Source organism: Podarcis pityusensis, assembly GCF_964106645.2.
Source record: "Podarcis pityusensis genome assembly, chromosome: 6".
NCBI lineage: Eukaryota > Metazoa > Chordata > Lepidosauria > Squamata > Lacertidae > Podarcis > Podarcis pityusensis.
Genome location: NC_138030.1, coordinates 59,682,156 through 59,705,500, shown reverse-complemented (window position 1 = coordinate 59,705,500; position 23,345 = coordinate 59,682,156). Strand labels below are relative to the sequence as shown.

The following is a 23,345-nucleotide window of genomic DNA, read 5'->3' as shown; positions in this document are numbered from 1 at the left end:
TCCTCTTCTGAGGCTTCCCTATAGGGTTCTCCAGCTGGAATCTCCCACCACTCCTCATTGACCAGCCAGTCCCTGACAATCATACAGGAGGGCCTTTTTTACCTGCAGTTGTAAAAAGTAATTTTTCGACACCTAATGCGTCTCTTTTGAAACTTTATGGATTTCATTACTGATATCAAATTATTTCCATTTAGTGCTGCTGCATTAAACTGTTATAGAAACTTGTTCTCTAAGTGGCGGTGTGTGTGTGTGTGTGGAGAATCAGGTAATTAACTTTGAGGGATGAGGGGTTTGGGGTTCTTTTTTACACTAATGTTCTCATTAATGGCATGCCTGCTTAGGACAGCCATTAAAAGTCCATTAACTGAACAAGGAAAGTTGAATAATGCTATCCTGGAAAATTTCTAGTAAATGAACATTACGGTCTTTTAATGGAAATCTGCTATAAGAATCTTGCAATTAGCAAGTCTAAAATTCTAATTATACATAGGCTTCAGGAAAATTCAAAGCAACTTAAAGATAGTGTAACAAGCTGGTGAAAGGAGTGTGGGACAAGCCAAGAGTTGAGTTTAGCACATTGTTTTAAGCTTGCTGATTCTGTTGATTAGCAGCGTTGCACATGCAGGGGTATAACAAACTAAAGCAAAATAATGATGTTTGCATATTCCTTGCCGCTGGTCTAAAGATCTGCCTTGTATCCAATCAAGTGTCCTTAGGCAGCAAAGATACACACACACACACAAACCTATACACAGACACACATGGATATATGATAAATGAATGTTGCCAGTAGAAGGAGTACTATGGGGAGTTTAATGTAAATGATACGAATTATGAAGGCTGGCTTTTGTTTTTCCCCCGCTATTAAGAGAGAACTAACTATGCACAAGCCCAAGAGTGAAAGAGTCTTGGTTCTGGAGCAGCCCTCCTAAGGAAAACATCATAATGCCAGAATGCTCCCCTTTTCACCTGTGGCTAGATTAGGAGAGGGGCATTTTGATGGCAAGCAATAAGTTTCAGGAAGACTCTCTCACCCAACATCTGCCCACATTTCCCCAGGGAAACCTAAACCACCTACTTTTGAAAATTAGTGTTGTGCATAATTAAGGACAAATTGTCATGGTGCACCCAAAATTGCTCACTTTTAAAGCAGTCCTCTGATAGATATAATATTGCCAAAACATATAATGGGAAATCATGCATGCAAACACAGAGCAGCGAGAATCAGGCTCAAGTGCTTCCCCTTGCTTTACATACGAGAAGACATTGAAAGTTGTGTTTTTAAGTAGTCACAGTTCCTTGTTATTTCAGGCCTAAGGGAACTGTGGCTTGTTAAAACAAACCAAGATCAAGGTTTGGTTAAGTTTCAAAGTCCTTTCCTCATTCAGTAGACGGAGAACTGCACAAATGCACGGCTTACCACAGCATGCTCTCCTAACAGGAAACCACTGTTTCCCACTGTGTCTGAACTGGGCTATTACCTAATTAGATGAAGTCTTTTTTAAAAATGTTAAAAAGTAGGTAATATACATTTACCTATTTTTGCATAGTTATTTGCCACCAAATCTTCCAATTCAATCAGCTTCCAAAAACTATCATCCCAGCCTTTCTCCGAAGAGTATGTCCATTTACATACCAAAGTGCACAGAGATCTGTGAAGGAAAAGAAACTCACGTTACATTCCATTATCAACTCTACCTCCCTAACTACTCACGCAAAACTCTTACAGGACCCAAAAACATCAACACTCCTTTAACATTCAGTAGCAGTTTAGATCAAAACTCTAAAGAAAAATTAAGCATTCTTCAATTATACAAACAAAAACAACTATAAATACTGGATCCCCTCTTAAACACTTTCAGCTGTTTGAGAAGTCTGTCTTTGACTTGACGATTCCCAGTATATTGATGGGATTCTAGCAGTCAATATACAGTCGCTTAAAAGCTTTCTATGCAAAACAGGAGGGCAAGAACATAAATCCTTAATACAGAAAGACATAAAAAGAGATTCTTAATGTTTCACTTTTCAGATCTGATCCCACCTTTTCAAGTTTTTTCTTCAGTCATGAGAACAAAGGGTTTGGGTAAAGAATCTTGATCACCATCCCTGATATCACTAACCTTTTAAAAACGTGCTGTATGGGGCTGTCAGTCAATGCTTAGAGAGGTGGCAAGTTTGACATTCCAACATTGTAGCAACTACTCACAACCAAAAGGACATGGTCAGGTTGGATTTACCACAGGCCCAGAATCTAAAGCTGACACTATCTCTTCCTGCAATTGCAGCCACCATGTAATATGGGAAAGATACAGCCCACATGAAACCTATTTTGTCATGTGCTTTATGAAATATATATATATATATATATATATATATATATATATATATATATAATTCTTTAGATACATTTCTGCAGGAAATACATCTTTGACAGCAGTGGAGTCACTTGACTCATGGACACACCAAAAATGAAGACAACCGAAGGCAGGGCTGTGCAAACAACGCCTTGAATTGAGGTTTCTAAGAACATCAGCCTTCATGTAGCATATTTTACAAGGCACTGGAATTTGTATTTCCAAGATGCATTAAGTTTGACTACGCACTGTGTTTTGCCGCTCTTAGGAAAACCATGTCTACCGTTTTCTTGTCTGAATGTGGCCGTTTACCCAAGCCAGGAAACTGCATGTGCTCCCTCAGAACGCTGTGTTTAATTTCCTTGCAAGAGAGAAACCCCTATCATTTCAGAAAACATCAAGCAGAAGACTATAAGCAGCAACATGCAGATCATTGAGTCACAGATTTAACCTCTGGAGGAGCTTGGGAGTTGCCTCAAAAGGCAGAGGGGCGAAGGTAGCAAGTACCTTTACAAGGAAGGGTGCAGACCTTCGCTGTTCCAGTCAGTCATAATAGAAGCACGAGAATAAAAATCGTAAGCACAAAAACATGCTTTTAAAAAAGTAAGAGGAAATCCCTGCGGGTATGGATAAAAATATGGGCAGTATGTGGTAAAAGTTTTAGGAACAAAAGGAACCTTTGGCAGGAGACAGGGCTTTCAACACACAGGATGGCTATATAACAAAAGAAGCCTAGAGCTGCTTCAGCACAGACCTATAGAAGTACCAGTATTCCCTCTACCCCACCCAATGTCGTCCCAGACAGAACATTCAGCACATTTAAACCCTCTGGCAAGCCTTTGTTTTAAATAGAACTGGGCGTTGGTGCTGTGGAAGCCTTGAAAGAGCCACAGGTCATCACGTGGAAGAATGTAAAAAGCAGCAACTATTCCCCTCAGCACTACAGTTAATGACAAGCATATTCATTTCAGGAAGAGCCTGCATTACAGTTACAGATACAAGGCATGGATAGATGTCATTTGTGTCTAATGGAGGCACCAGGGGATTGGCTGGAGGAGAAAAGAAGAGGGGATAAGTTTGCTGCAGGCCAGTCAACATCACCAGCTGCATTACAAAGAACACTTGGATACACAGAGCCATCCTTCACAAGCAGATTTATAAATGAGAGACATAAAGCTTCCAGGTATCAGCTGATACCTAACATCAGTTAAGCATCATTACATAAAACTCCAATGGCACTGGTCCTGTCCATTATTGCCTTCAGCTTTTTATTCATTGCAGAGCATCTCTCTCTCTCTCTCTCTCTCTCTCTCTCTCTCTCTCTCACACACACACACACACACACACACACACAAACACCATAGCTGTCAACTTTCCCCTTTTCTTGCAAGGAAACCTATTCAGAATAAGGGAATTTCCCTTTAAAAATGGGAACAGTTGACAGCTATGACACACACACAAACTGGGGAATAGAGACAATACAGAATGGTAAAGGCAGGCTCTGGGGAAAGGGAAACAAATACTACATTGGTCCAAGCTTTCGAAGTAAGGTTTAGCTAGGAAAACCACAGACACCCAAGGCAATTAGGAGTTTAGAGCCAATCCAAACCCTAAACTCTGCTGCTCAGCAGGAATTAATGGAGCTGCTGGGCCACGAACACACCCTTAGCCCTGCCACACATGCTGACTGGTGTGTCTGTTATCACATGACAGTAGCACGGCTGGCTCAGCCCCTCCCTGCCCCTGGAGTACCCCATTTTGGAGCTTTCCACTGGCTGCCACCATGGGGGGGGTACCCTCCCAGCGGCAGTTCTGCCTGCATCTTCAGCTGGTATGACTCAATAAATGGTGGCTGACAGGGCTGGGTGGGGAGACACCTCTGGCCAACATAAGCCCCTCTCAGCCCAGTGCACAAAGACGCTGGATTGTACCCTTAGCCAGTAAGGAAAGGGAGAGGGGAGGTAAGCTGGTTAAGACGAGGGTGAGAAGGGAAGCAGCTATCAGCTCTGTTGAGGGACAGCAAATTTGCATTCCTTCCTTCCTGGAACTGTTGCCATTCCAGTCGGTCATTGTAAGAATTTTGTAACGAAGATCCAGTGCCCAAGTTTGCTCTTTTTTCCTTGCTCCTCCCAATCCCTTTAACCTCTGTGCCATGTATTTCAGATCGTAAACCTCAGGGGCTGTACTATTATGGATATTCATATGCCACTCCAGGAGCCTTTCTCAGTTGAAGAGCAGATTTAAAATGAATGAAAAATCTGCAAATGAATGAATGAATGAAATCTGGATCATGTAAATAAATAGGAAACAGCACATAAGTGACAGGACTAAGCAGGAACTGATTCGGTTTCTATACTTTGCCCCCCCCCCTTTTAAAGTCACTTCCCATTTGTTAAACCATGAAGCAAAATCTAAGTACTTGTACCTTGAAGCAATTCTCAGATTTCAAGCACATGTATTTAGGATTCAGGACATTAGATTTTAGACAGGGATGGACCTTCTTTGTTGCTGCTCCTTCCAAGGCCTTCCTTTGAAAAACTTGCATAATATTTGAATAAATGGATGAAGTCAGAACCATATAGCTGGGATGTTGACAATTCGTATCAGCTGATACTTTCTGCTGGTGTTTTGTAGAACAGATTTCAGATTATAAATGTCGATTCCCACCTTCCCCTTTTGCTTCCGGAACCAAATGGTGATCTGGGTATGGGAAAGTTGTTTCCATATGAAAAACAACCTTACTGATTCAGTCTGTTGTCTATTTCAGTGGTTCCCAATTGGGGGGGGGGGGTCTGCGTAATTCATCCAGGCAGCCTGTGGCACCATTCACATAACAAAAACCATGGGAAATGGAATTTTCAAAAGTGGCTTGGCTTCTGAAAAACAGGGGGTCCGCAGTTCTTAGCTAATTGAGAACCACTGGTCTATATGATGCTTTCGTATAAGTTAAAATATGGCATATGGTATCAGTATGGCATGGTTTTACTAAAATTCTCACTTAATAGCACTCAAAAATATATTTCACAGCATGCAATCCATGTTTGCATCTGTGCTGTATATCCTTAACAGGAAACAGGGTTTCTTCTACTTGCCAGAAGAAACCTATGCAAAAAAGGGAAGCAGGCACCCTAGGAAATACCGAAACAGATGTAATCCAGCTGCTACACTCCAGATTCACCAAGGAAGTCCATGTATACCAAGGATATCTTGGCTCTGTTTTATGGTAGCCTAGAAACGATCGTAATTAACATCAATAAATCAAACAGCTCCAAATCACAGTGCCAGCTCCTCAACGTTTTGTATTTATTTTTTGAATGACTAAAGACAAACTCAGACCTTTCTCAAGTTTTGAAAAATAAAATAAAAATGAAGAGAACACAAAAAGAACACCTAGTGGATTGTGCTAAGATTTCATCTAGTCTAGTGTTCCAATTCCCCCATTGGCCAGCCTGGTGCATCTATGAAGCTCATAAGTAGAACACAAAGGCAACCCACCCACCCCCCGAAATTACCTCTATCTACCACAGAGCCTAGGACTTGCTGATCAGAAGGTCGGCGGTTCGAATCCGCGCCACGGAGTGAGTTCCCGTTGCTTAGTCCCTGCTCCTGCCAACCTAGCAGTTCGAAACCACATCAAAGTGCAAGTAGATAAACAGCGTTTCCGTGCGCTGCTCTGGTTCGCCTTAAGCGGCTTAGTCATGCTGGCCACATGACCCTGAAGCTGTATGCCAGCTCCTTCGGCCAATAAAGCGAGATGAGCGCCGCAACCCCAGAGTCGGTCACGACTGGACTTAATGGTCAGGGGTCCCTTTACCTTTACCTTACTGATATTCACGGGCACAGAGACTCTTAGCAATGAAGGCTTTATTCGGCTACTGTGATTGTTAGCCAACTGAAAGACCAAACCTTCATCGATTCACTTTAAAAGAGAAGTTTCAGAAGATAAAATTAACAGCAGATGAGGTGGGATATCACTGCCCACTAACTACACAGGAGGATACCTAAGAAGACAACACCTAATGAAAAATATTCCCCGAAATCAGGAAGCTATGACGCTGTTTTAACGTGGTGAGCATTGCTTCATCTACCAAGCGCAACATTTTATGCCTTAGAGGGTATTCTGCTGTACAGTGGTGCCTCGCAAGACGAAATTAATCCGTTCCGCGAGTCTCTTCGTCTTGCGGTTTTTTCGTCTTGCGAAGCATGGCTATTAGCGGCTTAGCGGCTATTAGCGGCTTAGCGGCTATTAACGGCTTAGCGGCTTTAAGAAAAAGGAAACAAACTCGCAAGAACTCGCAAGACGTTTCGTCGTGCGAAGCAAGCCCATAGGGAAATTCGTCTTGCGGAACGACTCAAAAAACGCAAAACCCTTTCGTCTAGCGAGTTTTTCGTCTTGCGAGGCATTCGTCTTGCGGGGCACCACTGTAGTTAGTGCTGCCAATAGTGACCTCAGTTAGTGAACAATTAAGGTGTAGTCTCCAACATACAAAGTCCTAAACAGCTCAGGATCCAAACCTGACTTGTACCTGTGTCACTTCTGCCAGAAAAAGAAAAGTGCCTGAGGCCTGAATAATGAAGGAATCTTCAGCCACCTGGGTGCACCATAGCCTCAACTCCCAGGCAACTATCAAGAGTCATGTGTCAAAGGTTAATGACAGCCTATACAAAATGTAATGGAGCCAGTCTATTCTGCCTCTGCTGAGATCTCCGGGCCATACCCAATGGTGGCTTTCCGCTAGCTGAAGGAGGGGCACCCGATTTCCATGAATGCCCCCTTGTCAATTGCAGCCCTCCATGAAATATCCCATAGTGTTCCACAGAGAGTCACCCAACCTTCAAGAGAAACTTGGTGAAGCAGGGGGCTGCATTGAGTATAAGGGACTGGTGAACATCAGGTGCCCTGCCTTGTAAAAATATTACTGGGTACAAACTCCCTGTGTCTACTAGAAAAAAATCCAGGAAATCCTTGAATTCCACAGGACCATAAAGGTTAGAATTTTTCAGACATCTGCATGGTAACCTAGCATTCTTCTTCGTCCTAAAACAAAATATTCCATATATTACTTTTGAAAAATACTATCCTGCTACTTTATGAGTATTCTTCAACCAGACATGCTGTTTCACAAAGTCAAAGGTTTTCCTGTCAGGGTAGGAGAACACCCTTGCAATTTTCTACACCCACATGTGCAATTAATCTTCTCTAATTTCAGCCACTCCCTGGCAAGAGTCCATGTTATATTTAACACTGGACATAGTTTCAGAAACGGATACTGTACACAACCAGATTGTTTTCAAAGACAATGTAACAAGATAAACAGAACCCTTTGATCTTTGGGAATTCTCTCGCAGTCTTTCTTTCACCCAAATTTGGAAGTGACCTTCAATTAACATCTTTAAGCAAACAACGTTATCCAGAGTGCAATTTGGGTGAAAACAGACCACCATTGCAACCACGGACACGCTCACCTAATCAAAAGCATACAAACAGTACTTGTTTTGTTTTTTGAAAAAATATGAAGACTTCTATTTATCCATACAGCCACATCTTAAAATTCCACAAACTTGTGTATTTGCGAGAGCCTGAAATCCATCCTATGATGGATTCAAATTGCAGGCCTCCTGAACTGTGTCCTCTCATAACCAGCCTATATATTACAGCTACATGTGGAAAACGCTTTACATTGCAGCTGTTATGTGTGCTGAGCTGTTCGTGGGCAACAGTCCACGAGTTTGATTGCTTTACGTCACCAAAAATGTATACGAGGATCCATTTGCTAAACATAAATCGCTTTGCATGGCATAACATAACAGAACTATTGTAATATTTGGGCTGAATGCCTAAACTGTGAACCAGGAAGACCCCAGTTCAAATCTTGACTCTGCCCTAAAATGTGCAAAGCAGCAAACAGCCTCCCAGCATTACCACTGTATGAATTCCAGAATGGATGTAACTGCAGACCTACCTTAACTGCAGACAGGCTGACTAACCTTTGGGGTGCTCCCAGTTTTATGTATGTTACTTAAGAATATTTAGGGCAATCCTGTAAGCGGGGATAAGGCTGGGAGGTTGTTTTGCTACCTTGCAAATTTTACGGCAGAGGCAATATTTGAACTTGGATATTCTTTGTTCACAGTTTAAACATTTAGCCCAATTATTACAATTATTATTTTTCTTTAAAGCACCACATGAACATTCACACATTTATCTTTAAAAAAGAAAACACGGAGCAGGTCAGATGGTTTCTTGGTGACATTATGAAGACCAGTTACACACCAGTGCTATGCATAGCTAGTTTGTAAAAACTGTGTTATTTACAACCAAACACTGAAGTCAATACATATGACTGAACAAAATATACAGGAAGGGTACTTCTAGAGCAGCCTGACTGTTCTAAAAATGTTGTGTAGCTTTATTCAAAGACTGAAAGTACAGAACCAAACAGTGCTGGCCACCATCTTTGATATTTGACAGATGTCTGGTACAAGAGAAAATAAATTATTTATAATGAAGATGACTCTTGCTAGTCGAAAGCTGTCAAAATTCATCTTCCTTTTCTTTATTTGTGCATTATCACTGAGGGCAAGTGTCAAACTACACATATGAGAATAAAAAAAATGTTATCTTTAAACTAACGAGAGAAATTTCTTTTGACAACCATAGCAGCTGCTAATGGAAAGTGTTTCTCTACCAAAGGGCAGATCAATCTTGAGCACCTCAAATCATTTTCATAATTCTGATGCCCATGTACTGACAACAATACATAAATAACTGGGCAAGCATTCACTTTTTAAAGGTAATGTTTGTTTTTAACAAGATTTATATACTGCTTGACTAGAAACTAAAATGCTAAAACTCTTGATAACCCATTAAAAACAGGTGGTTGTTGCATCAGTCTGTTTTGAGAGACAATGGAGTGTGTCTCCGGGGGTGTTAGTAGCACTAAAGTGATCTCCCCCGGGAGCAAGCCTGGGGAGTGTGTATATAGGTCTAGGGCTGCCAAAGGGACAAGACCCGCCCCCTCTCAGCCTTGCTAGTGTGGTCCAAAAGAAAGCAGAGCAATACATTTCACACCAGCTTAGCTGCAGAAGGTGCTAGAAGGAGGTGTGCAAGGCGCTTTCCAACTGTATTAGGAACGTCACTCCAGATTTGTGTAGGGTTTACTCCTTAGCATTTTCTTCTTCCGAAGAAGTCCCACAAGACAACCGGAAGTTTAGGATCAGTTTTCCTTCTCCTAGGCAGGCTACCTTCCAAGGTTGATGAGCCCTATCTGCCCCTCACTTCCTTCTACAGCACTTGCAGAAACCACCTTCTTGACTGTTGGATCCACTATTAGTCTTGTCCACTCAATCCAAACAGTCTCAGAGAATCAAGCCAATGTAAAGATGTCCGTTCCTTAGCCACTGAACAAGAGGAACAAATAAATTCCAACACTATGATCCTAACAATGGGTCCATCCACACTTCCCTTTGTCCTGTGATTTCTTTCATTTGAACTGTGACTACTAGGCATGGGTCCAAGAGGTTTTTCTCATGTCTCGCTGCTTTCCCTGGGGAAACCCACTGTTTACCACTGAATCAGAACGAACATCAATCGGCAGCAAATCCAATTGATGTTTGCTCCAATTCAGCAGTACACAGCAGATTTTCCTGGGGTAAGCAGCAGGACAAAAGAAAAACCTCTTGCCTAGAAGTCACAGGCTGAACAGAAAAGTGGATGAGCCCACCTCCTCAGAGGTAAATCCTACTGAGTTCAATGTGGTTCACTCCCAGGCATGTGGGTTTAGGATTGCAGCCTAAGTATGTCTCAATAAGCAATCTGTTTCTTACTTTTTCAAAAGACAAACTCAAACAACAATAAAATCTACTGCAGTGTTATTAGCATAAAAAGAGGCAAATAATCCCCCCCCCAAAAAAACCCTCTATCTCCTACTATAAAGGTAAAATTCAAATTGACCCTCAATAATGTGGTATGCTTGTTTGTTTTTAAACAACAAACTGTGACCTGAGGGCATAAGTACATATGCAGTCCTAAACCTCCCAGGTGAGTTAAGTAATGCCTGAACTTGTTTCACACTGAATGCTGTCAGACGTGGGTGAACCAAAAGGGTGGAGTTCACCACTACTACAACCTCTGGAGAACTCTCTTATGCAGCAGTTTTAATTCAGAACGTTCCATTCCTCTTAATATAAAACAATAATTGAAAGCAAGTGCAGAAGGAGTGCAGCAGTGAAGAAATGTCATAGGCCAAAGGTCAATTTGATTCTTCGGAATAAGGGAGAAACATGCCAATGCATTTTGGGAGCCTCTCAAAAATCCAGCCTTAGCCTTGCTGATGTTTATATTCCTTGCTCAGGATCTGAATTAAAGCACACACAAGAGACTAACATTATGGCCCCTGCCCTTCCCACCCGGGAGCCTTCCCATCTTCCCATCTCACTCAACTGGCTGGTGGTGAGAGGAAAGGAGTTCTTTCTTCCTCTCAGTAGCACTGCTTGGAAAGAGAGGGGTCCTGATCTCATTCTCATAATTCTCCTGAAGATCCTTCATTAGTACCACATGTCCCCATTCATTTCAAAATTAGGCTTGACAAGTGAACTATTTTCATTGGGGCAGGGGGAAACAAGGTTTACACTGAGCCCAGTTTCAAGTCAAATTTGATCGATTCCTCATTTGATAGAGCAGGGGTCGGCAAGGTTTACCTTGCCTGGGCCGGTTTACTCCAGTGGAGATCCCTCCATGGGCTGGATCGCGCACATACAGCCGCAATTTCCGGCGTCTGTGTCTGCACAGACGGGATTTCTGGTGTTGGTGTCTGCGCAGATGCGATTTTCGGCGTCTGAGCATGCGCAGACACACTTTCCGGCACTGCGGAAGCGAGTTCCCATGCCACACTGAGCCGGTTTAGTGCAGTGTGCAGGGACTCGCCAGGCAGGCAGCTCGGTTTGTGGGCAGCTCGTGGGCCGGTTAAATGACTCCCGTGGGCCACTTGTGGCCCATGGGCCTTAGGTTGCCTACCCCTGTGATAGAGAGTCCTTGCCTCTTTGCACCCACAAGGAAATCCCCTGCAGGGATTTCCACACTGGGAACCACTGATGTACAACCATGTTCACACACTATATACACCCCTTGCAGTGCTAGCATTAGCCAACATGGTTGATGTTTAGCAGTCTTTATGAACTGTGTGCGTATCTTTAAGCAACAGGTTGCAATTTTAGCATAAACAACAGGTAAAGTGCCCCGCTCTGTACGCCTGCCAAGTGATTTCCATTGTGTTTAATGTGTTTATTGCACACACCAGTCAATACCCATGCACACCAACTGTTTTTCCATCTAGGACGTGTTAAAGCAGGTGCTTGTATGGACTAGCAACACTGCAATAAAGAGCTTCTTTCCAAACAAAACAAAAGCAAGCAGTCTGCAAAAATAGCACGGCCTATCATATAACACAGAATTGGTAAAAACATAGCGGGGAAAGCTTATAGTAGGGAAGAAAATAATATTTAACGAAAAAATAAAAGCCCTCAGAACACATCGTATATTCGAAGCTCTGGAATTGTTGAACAGTTTTCCTAAGAAGGTGAATGGCAGAATAACTCACTTCGAAGCAGGAGTCAAAGTGGTTAAGTCTTAGGGCAAATAACTTGAAAAATCTAGGCATAAGCTGAAGTCAGAAAATTTAAAGGAATGCAGACTACCCCCAAAACACAGCGGCTTTGTTTGTTTTTTCTGCCACCTTTCCAAGGTTCACGTCTGGAATGAGGATAAACAGTTCTCTCTCCTCTCTTTTTCTTCTTCTTTTTTTAAGTTGCAGCATTCAGACTTTATGAAAATAAAACATCAGACTTGCATTTCACAGATTTTTTAAAAATGCATTTGATCTGACTGTAAATTTTCAGGTACAGCAAGATGAATGGTGTTAGGCTCCAGCATATTAAAGTTATTTCAGCCAGTCAGATATTTAAAAAGGCTGGCTCAAAGCAGTTTCCTTAAGTAACATTTTTCCAAAGGGGGGGGGGTGTTAAACGATATTTAATGAAATTAAATTGTTCTACCTGCCTTTTATCATGTATAAAAACCAGAGGGGTTTTTTTTCTTTGCTTTAATAACTGGGATGTTAAAAAAAAGTCTGAATATAATGCTTGCAGATTTGCTTTCAGCATTAAAGATACAATATTCATAAGTTACTTTGGGCGAACTACTTGCACCTACAGTTCCCTCCTATTAAGATAATTCTAAGATAAACCCTGTGTGCAACCAACATTGGAAGGAGTAACTTGGCATACCTTGTAGAAATTTTGCTTTCACTAGGAAGAAAAAACTTTAAATTGGGAGAGGTGGAGAGAGAGAGAGACAGAGAGAGACAGAGAGAGAGGGAGAGAGGATGCCACTAGAAGGAAAGAGTCATGTGCTTTGCTCCTGAAGTCTTTACATAGTTTGATCAAAGGGGATACCAGGAGAGATTCCAGGGATACCAGGAACGCTTACTAGGGTCTGCGTTTCCTTCTGGACAATGAGGCACAGTGGAGACTGTGGTGTCTTTATGATATTTGGTTTATTTCCACAAATATACAACCTGAGCCTAAGATAATGGGACTTCCAGATTTATACTCTTGACGTTCCTGTCTCTCCCATTGCTGCCACATTGGATTCAGACTGTCAGCCCACATTGTGCTGTGACCCCCTTTTCTCCAACTTGTCATCTGCTACCAAAAATGAAACTATTTGTCCTCTTGCTTACATCAGCTCACTGCAATTCTGAAACTTCCCCAGCTAACTTTGCATTGTATTTTGCCAACAACCCCGAGCCCAGAGCAGGACTTCTCCCTCTGCATTGGCAGAGAGACTTTTTGTTGATGGCTTCCTTGATGGTCCATTTACCCTGTCTTTTATACTCTTCTTAATGGTCCATCACTCCAGGCAATTATTTCATCAGGAAGCCAGCCTGGCTTATTTTTTAACAGGTCTTATATTTTAAAATTCAATGTGTGGCACCCCAGAATTAGCTGAGAGAGCTCAGCCTCCGTATACCAGTGTGACAGCTCATGCACAGGCTAATTTGCTTAACTTATAAGGAACAGTGTCACACTTCATCTCAACGTGGACAGACACAAGAAATTGAACTTTCGGAACCAGTGATCTGGCTCAATATACATATGCCCTCATTTACTCAGGTTTATAAACTTTAAAATGTTTAGGATGGCTAGTGGAAAGTTGATGTTGTCAAAAGCTCTTGCATCAGTCAGCAGTTTTAGTAGAGTGAGTGAGTCAGAGCTTTGTTGTGGCTTCTAGGTCAAGTTCACATGGCCAACCGATCAGGAGGGAACTGTCCTTATTTCCTGGCAAGAATTCTAACAACCATTTTTGTAATGAGTTATACTTCTGTGCAATTAACTAACTGATCCAAGCCAACACACAAAGGCAGTAGTGATCATTTACTTGGGATACATCCTGAAGGGTGTTTTAGGCAGCATTTCCACTTCTAATTATCCCTTTAAAAGTGCACAGATCTATGCTGGCCTCTTTGCCTTCCCTCCTCCTTTGCATGCCATAGCAAGAGGTATTCTAGCCTTTCGTCCTGCAGCAGGTAGGGATGGATAAAGGGACCAGTGAAGGAACCAACAGAGAGGCTCAATGGCTGTTTCTTCCCTTTGTCACATTTTGAAATTCCTGCTTTGCTAGGGGTTGGACCAGATGATCCTCAGAGTACCTTCCAGCTCAACCATTCTGTAGAGGGATTGAAAGTATAAATAAAAACAAAAACAAAAGCTGCTCCCAAAAATCCATTCCCTGGCCCACAGTTATGTATTCCCATGTGATTCCAAGTTCTAAAGTTGAACAGGACAGCAAAAGTTCAGAGTCTTGGCCCAACTTCATGTTCAAGTGAATCCCTAACAAAATATGCTGTTTCTCAACACTTGTAAGATGAATTAATATTTCCAGCTGTAGATTTAGCTGAATTATTCTCAGAAGTGGAGAAGCAGATATAATAAATAATTATATCAGCCTCCTTTTTTACTGGCTATTTTTTCTTTTTGGGGGGAGACAGAATGGATTGAGGCTGCATTCCTATGCACACTTACTTGGCGCAGCAAACCCATAGAACTTACTTCTGAGTAAGTACTAAGAGGATTGCAGTTTATATTAGGCTTGAGAAACATTTCCAGGGAGATCCAGCTGAAATATTCATGGGCACCTTTTCTGTTACTAGATCAGATATTGTTTACTTGTAGCTGTAAGTTTTATTATCCTTGGTTTTAAAAATGAAAGCTATAATCATGCTTATATGATCAACCATAACATCTGCATACATCAGAAGCCTGAATGTTGTCACAGTAATGAATGCAACATTTAATCTTAGAAGTTTTCTGCACTACTTTTACTGTTCCATGCTGCTCTAAAGCCATACCCTAAGGGTCTTCTAATTAAAATGTAATTGCATGCTGCATGTAATAAAAAATAAACACTTGTGGAATGTCTTTGACTGTATATAATTTCTGTTGGTTGAACTGTGAGTTATAACCTTTCATATAAGGAACAGCTTAACAGAAAGGCATATTAGTGAAGGACAGAAAGAATTCTACACACTCCTCCACATATTATATATTTAGAAAGACCAGCTCTCAATATGTGGGAACATCCATTTACAACTGACAGTTAAAGGGTACAGTATCCTAATGAAAACAGAAGCCATATTCAGAGGCTTATAAAAAAATCAATAACTATCCTTTACTTAGTCGTAAGGTGGCAGATGGTCTACTACAACTCAGCAATGAAAACACACACGAGATATGTCAGTGCTTTAAAAATGTATTATTGAAAGTCCTATGCCTTTAGTATACAAAGATTTTATGGGCTTTTTTTGACAGATCAAGCATAACAGTGTGTTATTTTAAAGGTTATGGAGCTGGACAAAACTGAGATCCCTCTTGTGCACAAAAATGAGCTACTTCTGAAGTATGAGCTGCTAGGACACTTATCTTTTCCCAGTTAAAAGGCTGCTCTGGGCATAAAGGGAATGCAAACATAAATGGCATTCACACACATCGAAATACACACGCACAGTGTTACCAAACTCTACTCTAAATACCATTTTTGTTGTTGTTGTTAAGCATGGCCTTTGCTGGCTGCTGATGCTGCCCACTGTAGTATTTTAAATATATTTTTAACTGACTGCTTGATTGCACTTGTTTTTAATTATATTTGTTTGTTTTTGTACTGCATTTCACAACACTACCATACCCTGTCCTGAAATGCCAGCATAACAGTGTGGCATGTAAATACCTTAATCAACAAGCAGGTAAGTAAGATGACAATTCAAGCTAAACTCCAAAAGCACCACAGCGTGATAGCACTTAGAATATTCAAAAGACAATGTTAGAATTCTTAAATACCACACAATATTTGTGGCTACTGCTGTCACTGCAATGCATTTAAAGAACATGTAAGTATTATGCAGAGGAAAAAGGCCAGAGTATCTGCATATACCAAGATCAGGTCAATGTCCCTCAGTTGCTTTGGGAAGTAGAATCCCCAGCAATCCTCAAAGCTGAATTGATAGTAGCCACATAATTTCCTTCACTAAATTGCTAACCTAACATTCAACTCCAACACATGACTATAAACTGGGAAGAAACTCTGAACTGTTAAACCAAGCTTCTGTTTTGTTTGTTTGTTGTGAATTGCACCAAACCAGAAAAAACCAGAAGCAACTAAGCAAGATGCATGCCCATTCAGATCTTCTCTGAAGACCAAAAGAGAAAGGAAGATCTTGCCCCAATTTCTTCACGTGGAACAGGAGGACTCATCGGGCACAAACTGACAGGCTCTGCCCTGATTCCCCTCTGAGTTGCTTAATATTTTTATTCATTTATTATTACATTTATATCCCACCTTTCCTCCAAGGACCTCAAGGTGACGTACAAGGTTCTTCCTCCTCCCATTTTATCCTCACAACAATGTGAGCTAGATTAGCTGAGCGGCTCTGATTGGCTGAAGGTTCCCATGAGAGCTTCATGGCTGAGTGCGGATTTCAGCCTTCCCCCACCCCCACCCTAGCCCAACCTCTCATCCTTCGTTGACCTGCTTGCACCAAACCATCATTTCCCTTCAATACAGACTCCTGACGCTACAGCTAAATTTTGGTACCCAAAAATGTTTGGGTAGAGAATGAACTAAAACAGAAAAGGAGAGAAAAGGCAGAATATATTTCTACAATGCAGTAGCTTTCTAATTTTCCTTTACTAAGTGTAATGCATTCAAGGAAGAAGAGATGTAAAAAAAGATTAAGAAATCCAATTTTTAAAGCAGGGAAGGAAAGAGAATGCCTGAATTCTGGGGAGGAAAAAGGACTTTGGCACTTCTTACCCACTTTTTTTTTTATTAAAAAAAACAAGCCACATTGGGCAAGAGCAAAGAGAGCCTCAGAGCCAACACCACACACACACACACACTCAATCCCTGAGCTCATTTTCCTGAAATAGAAAACTACATACATTTCTCAAATTTCATATCAAGCCATTGCATAGCCCAAGAACTGCTGGGAAGAGCAGAGTGCCAAAGCTGTTCTTCAGCTTGGGGGAGTAAGTAACAGGAGAAGAAGAAGAAAGAGATGATTCTCTCATATCACTACATTTCTCATTCTCAATCAAAACTTACAAGCAGTGCCCCCTTCCCCGCATCATTTAACAACATTTTTAATAGACCTGCTTATCAAGAAGTCTTTACTTTGTCAAATTAAGACACAGTGCTTTGGATCGGTGAGACTCCTTAAGTTCAGCATGACTTCATGGTTGGCTCAGAGTTCAGTATCTCAATGGCAGCCAGCCAGCCATACACCCACTACAATTCTGACTCCCTCCCCCATTCCCTCGCCTTTTTAATAACAAACTAGTTCATTTTTTTTCTTTCCTGAAAGCAAAAGTGCATCATACAAACTGAAAGAGTGAACAACCATCACTAAAAACAGAGGCCCGAAGCACCTGTTAAAAGAAACAAATAAAACCACAAAAAATATTTTAAGGCTGGCTAGACCTTATAAAGCAGCATCCCGATCAGATGTTTCAAATCTGTTAGAAAATGAGAATGACGTTTCACTGTGAATTGTACAACTCTTTATGTTTTGTAATGAGGACAGAAGCAGTTCTCAGAGATAACTCAGGACAAAAGCAGTTCTACTAGGACAACTCATTGCTTGACTTTGATTTAGTAGCTTTTAATTCAGCCCATGTAGTTTATAGAAAGCTAATTCCCTCAATTGTTCATTTGATACCATTTTTGTCTATTATTCAATTTTACTATTGCATTTTATAACTTAAAATCTGGGTGTTTCCCTCTAGTTACTATTTCAATAATTAATATAATCTGTGACTAAATATTGCTCTGTTGAAGAAACTTTCATCTGAGTATCTCCCAAATCTGGATTGTGGGACAGAAGCTTCTGCCCATTTATTTTAAAAAACCTCCTCACTTTGATTTCAGAAGCTCATTGTGGGTTTTGCATTTTTAATGCACTCATCCCTAGCTGAATCAGTTACCCATTTAAACAGAGTATTATTATTACTACTAATAGCTTTAACCAGAGCACCATATAAAGTAAAATTTATTGGAGTTTATAGTTGGTGGGTGGAGAAGGGTGGTGAGTCATGCACTTGCTGAATACAAATGCTGAACTTTGAAGAAGATTACTAACACATTCGAGAAAAACAGCCCCCTATTCCCTTCATCTTCCAAATTTTGCTTAACCAAAGTCTAAACGAGTATCACGATGCAAATACATTTTAATCAAATTATTTGGTATATATATGGAGAGAGAGAGAAAGAACTCCAAGATCAGATAGTCACACTTTTTGCAGCTGGGATACTTCTAATTATGAGAACAGCACATTAACTGTTCTTTGGTCCAGATTAGCACTACCAGAAAACATTATATATGTGTCAAATTTGTAATTGCTCTTGAGAGTTTCCAAATAGCTGGAGATCAAGACAACTCGTAAAAAGAGAGAGAGAGAGAGAGAGAGAGAGAGAGAGAGAGAGAGACTGTAGCTATGTACCTAGTAGTTAAGGCTCTGGAAAATGAAGATAAATGTCAACTGAATTTCAGTTCCAGGGGAAAGGCAGGCAAAGGTGACCTCAGAACCTGCCCCAGCTGGACTGCCCCCTAGCTTCCCAAGGCTAAATATCCTGAGGGATAGATCCCCTTCCTCCCCAAGGCAAACTATCATCAACTGCCATGCGAGAAGGATCCTGGCATCTTTTTAACATGTTATTATTGTTTATTGTAGAGGGACGCGGGTGGCGCTGTGGGTTAAACCACAGAGTTAGGATCAGAAGGTCGGCGGTTCAAATCCCCGCGACGGGGTGAGCTCCCGTTGCTTGGTCCCTGCTCCTGCCAACCTAGCAGTTCGAAGGCATGTAAAAGTGCAAGTAGATAAATAGGGACCGCTCCGGCGGGAAGGTAAACGGCGTTTCCATGTGCTGCTCTGGTTTGCCAGAAGCGGCTTAGTCATGCTGGCCACATGACCTGTAAGCTGTCTGCGTACAAACGCCGGCTCCCTCGGCCTTTAGAGCGAGATGAGCGAGCAACCCCAGAGTCGGTCACAACTGGACCTAATGGTCAGGGGTCCCTTTACCCTTACCTATTGTTTATTGTGCTTTTAAAATACGTACTTGAACGCTGCAAGCTGACTTGGTAGGTTTATTTTCTGAAACGCAAAACGTAAATAGCTGCAATCAATAATATCTGAATAAGAGAACACCAAGTTTGAAAGGAATAAAAGAAGAGGGGGCTGACCCACCTTTAAGCTAGGTGACGAGGAAAGGGACACAGTTCAGTAACAGCACATAGGCCTTGGATTAATGAAGTTCCCAGGCTTAGTCTCTCGCATTTCCAGGTACAACTGGAAAAGACTCCCTCCCACCTCAAAGCCTGGAGAACCTGGGCCAGTCGAGGGCAGTTCACACATCATAGTAAGCCGCTTAATCATTTGTCTCCTCCCTGCCAGGAAAGAAGCCACTATCCCTGGGCTTAGCAAAATGTCCCAAGAAGGGATTGTGGTTTCTTTTGCTCCAATCATGCTAAGCAAGCCAAGAATAAATCCTGGGTAGAGATTGTGGGTTCCTGGGAGTGTAACAAATCCCTGGTTTGGATGTGGTGAGCTTCCTCCCTACTCAAAGTTGCCAAGATCAGTGCATTCATTGCACACCATTACCAATGGTTTGCTGTGATGTGCAAAAAAGGCCAATCAATCTGATTTGATATTAGGCAGGACCCTAAGCTTGGCTAAATCTGCTTTTCAGTATTATACCTTTTCTGCCCTTAGGTCTCCCTCCTTACTTTCCCCCTTGTGTGCCCTGCTTTGGCGAAGACATTATGGTTTCTTAAGCTAGGCTTTCCCATGAAATCCAACTGGAAAACTATGAATTAAGGGCTCCTGCTAAACAAGGATATAAAGCCATTTGGCCTGGCCTGCCCCTGCCCACTACTATATCTAATAGGACATGAGAAAAAGGAGCTGGCATGTTCAACCTCCTGGAGTGCCACAATGGCTGGACACAAGGCACACAACTATGCTTGGCTCCTTTGTCATCCTGTCTACTTTCATGGCTTGGTAACCAAATATGGGACACCCTAGTGGCATGTGGCCCCCAGAAAGTGGAACAGAAGAGAAAACACTCCGAAGAGGACAAAGCGTTTTCTAGAGCTCAAAAGCTTGCACACTATTTTGCAGCATTTCAGCTGGCCTGATAAAGATCTGTCCTGATATGGATTTTTTGAATTCTTCATTTATTAGAATCACACAGACTTAATTGCACTGCTCGACTTCACAGGTAATTCCAAAAGGACTAGTTTAAGGTGAAAATTCTGGCTTACTCAGACTTACTTGAACATTCAACAACAAAAAATTGCCATTGTATCTGTCAGATTGTTGGTGATCTACAGTTACAATAACTATTATAGTATGCATTACACATTCAGTATTACTACACTTATTCGAATGCGCTCAATTCACACATATATCCATCTGATTCATTAGGAAGATGTGAAGACTCCATTTATGGGATGGGAGGCCTGCTGTGATGCTGAACATCATCTTAACGCAGAGCATTTCTGAAACAAAGAGTCCCCAACAGGTAGATGCAATGGACAGACAGCGGAAGCTGCTGTATTTTATGTTTAGAGCAATAAACCACAACTATTTCTCCATCACTGTAAAGGGAGTTTTAAGGATGTTTCCCTGCAACTGCACCAAGTTATGCTAGTTTTTTAATCCGTCTTTCTTCTTCACCAAAGCAGAAACAACACTTAAAATCCCCTTGAGTATTAGAAGTGGGAGGACTGTGTAAACACTGCGTAAATTCTTGCAGTTTAATCCAATTGCTTATTTCCCAGCAGATTTAAAAGATTAAGTCGGTCAGTCAGCAGCATCAGTGACTGCATACCCTGAGAAGAAGACTGGGGGAGAGAATAGATGCAGCTTCTCAGTTGCATATGCGTAATGTTATCCCCCAAAAGTGGGCATTACAACTTCTGCTTACAACGTCTGCTTTATTCTCCCTCCTTGCCCTCTCTGCAACACTCACACATAGAGGCTACAACAAACAGCATCAAAACGCAGGTGCTCTGTGGTTTAAGAAATCAGTCTTCACCCGTTTTGAGTCTCCTTCTCTCGTTAGCAAGTATCCTGCTGGGGACAGGATAAGATTAAATTACAGTACATGCAACTAGTACCCAGGTCTGGATGTTCCAGACAGGGAGGGTAGAAGCTGTTCAAAGAGGAAAGCGCCCCCCCGCCAGGGTGGGCAGCATTTCAAAGTTGGACTCTCTTTTGCACACAGAGATACTGCCAGTTTTGACTGTGGAAGGTGGTCTCCAGAGGGATGTGAAACTTAAACCTACTGCTACTATTAGATCTTATGCTCCGCCAAGATTAAAGATTTTTCAATATGCCCATCTCAAGTTACCCTTCAGATTGCCACCCAGAATTGAAAGTATTATTTAGTTTAGGACTCTGTTTTAATCATGGCTAGGAAACAATAACGGGCAGAGTTCGTGCATGACTTCACTTAACGATAAACTCATGTGTGTAAGTATTACTTGTGCTAGGTTTTATTTCCCCTATTTGTGGAATGTGCAAAAAGGAAAGCTTCTGCTTTCTGAAAGGGGGAAATCAACATCCACAAATCAACACAAGAGAAAACAGTTTCAAATATGTGTGTTCAATTCTGCTGGTGGCAGAAGTACAAGTTGCCCAACAGAGTCACAAGCCATTTGTGGTACATTAGGCAACGCAAGAAAAACAATCCGAAACACTGAACTCCAAGCACACTGAATCAATTGGGTTGGTTTTTTTATAATAATAAAAAAATCAATAACACCTACTTCTCAGTAAACGTGTTGTACAAAACCTCTAACAGCAGCAAAAGATTTAAAACAAACAAAGCAATAACCACCTAATACTAAGCACAATGGACAATGATTTCCAAAAGAGAGGTTTGTTATTTTGTATGTTTTCCAGTATTGTGAGGGGCTAGGAATGCTTGAGGGAGCTCTCTGGCTAGGTCTATTTATCAGTTTCCATCATGGATGGCCTTAGAACAAAAGCATTATTATTTTAATGGAATATGAATCTTCATTTTCATTCTATTTTTAAATGCTTTGACTGTTTTCTAGTGCTAGTATGTGCTTGGTTTTTTAAACACAGCTGTTCTAAGTATGGAACCTCAATAAGAAAGAGAGGACAACACAGAACCTTTACTGTGGAGGTTTAGAGGAGGTCCAAGGATCTAGGAGGTGTAGGATCTACTAAAATATTATGAGTTTCTCTTTCACAGTCAACAGTCACTAAGGGCTGCAACAGAACAGAGGCTATGTGTGTGACTTCTTGACCCAACAAGGTTTATGGTAGTTGACTGTGCTTAAGATTTCTCCTTCCTTCTACCATGACTAGCAGCCAACGGATTCTATCACAGAATCAAAGAATTGTAGAGTCAGTCCAACCCCCAGCAATCTCAACTAAATCGTACGTAACAGATGACCATTCAACCTTTGCTTAAAAACCTCCAGAGAAGGAGAATCCACCACCTTCCATGGGAATCCATGCCACTGTCAAACAGCTATTACCATCTGCTGGGTTTTATAAGACTTGGCAACTTCTCTGTCACATTGTGAATCTTTGCCCCTGAGGACAGCATCCCTTCCAGGACATCCTGTCTCTGTCCCTATCAGTAGAATAATTGCTATAATCTTGGTCCAATACCCACTAGAACAGGCATAGGCAAACTCCGGCCCTCCAGATGTTTGGGACTACAGTTCCCATCATCCCTAGCTAACAGGACCAGTGGTCAGGGATGATGGGAATTGTAGTCCCAAACATCTGGAGGGCCGGAGTTTGCCTATGCCTGCACTAGAATGCTGCAAACAAAGTTTAAAACTAGGTACCCTTTCCATAAAAGGGTACTTGAGGCAAGTTTTCAGTGCCGCAAAATTTAAGTCTTCCTCGTTTAATTCTTCCATGACAAAAGAAAGCATATACCCTTGTCTCTGCCTCAGGGCACACTCTATTAGCACTCAAAGCTTAGAACTAGAAATCCAGATTCTCTTGCCTTTAAAATGGTCAGGGATTTTGTAGCTCAGCCCAGTTTATATGAAACGTAAGGTGTAATGTGGCTAGCATCAAGTCTCACCTTCTATGATTCCCTCAACCACTTAGATCTCAAACATTTTTGTAGGTGAATTGAATACAAAACACCATGCAATGCAGAGCTAAGTAGCATTTGGGCAACAGCTTTCATAGATGCATACCCATTTCTCCTTTGCAGTTTGATAGAAAGCTATTTGAGAAACTGGTAATCTAGATAATTCCAGTTCTGGAAGGGTTGCTATAGAATGCACTCTCACACACTTAAATGGAAACAAATCAACAAACCAGTTTCTTGATAAATTCTGCCTTGGGGAGGCTTGATAGAGTTTACATTTTAGGGCACAACAGCAT

At 41.5% G+C, this 23,345-nt stretch overlaps 1 protein-coding gene across 2 annotated transcripts in view; it reads right to left on the bottom strand.

The window, feature by feature from the left end:
- FGGY (FGGY carbohydrate kinase domain containing) overlaps nt 1–23,345 on the bottom strand; it is a 138,287-nt gene that overhangs the window by 82,970 nt on the left and 31,972 nt on the right. For both annotated transcript variants that reach the window (XM_081011826.1, XM_081011825.1), the window contains exon 6: nt 1,537–1,652. In XM_081011826.1, coding sequence (XP_080867952.1) covers nt 1,537–1,652 — 116 coding nt within the window. The remainder of the gene's footprint in view (nt 1–1,536; nt 1,653–23,345) is intronic.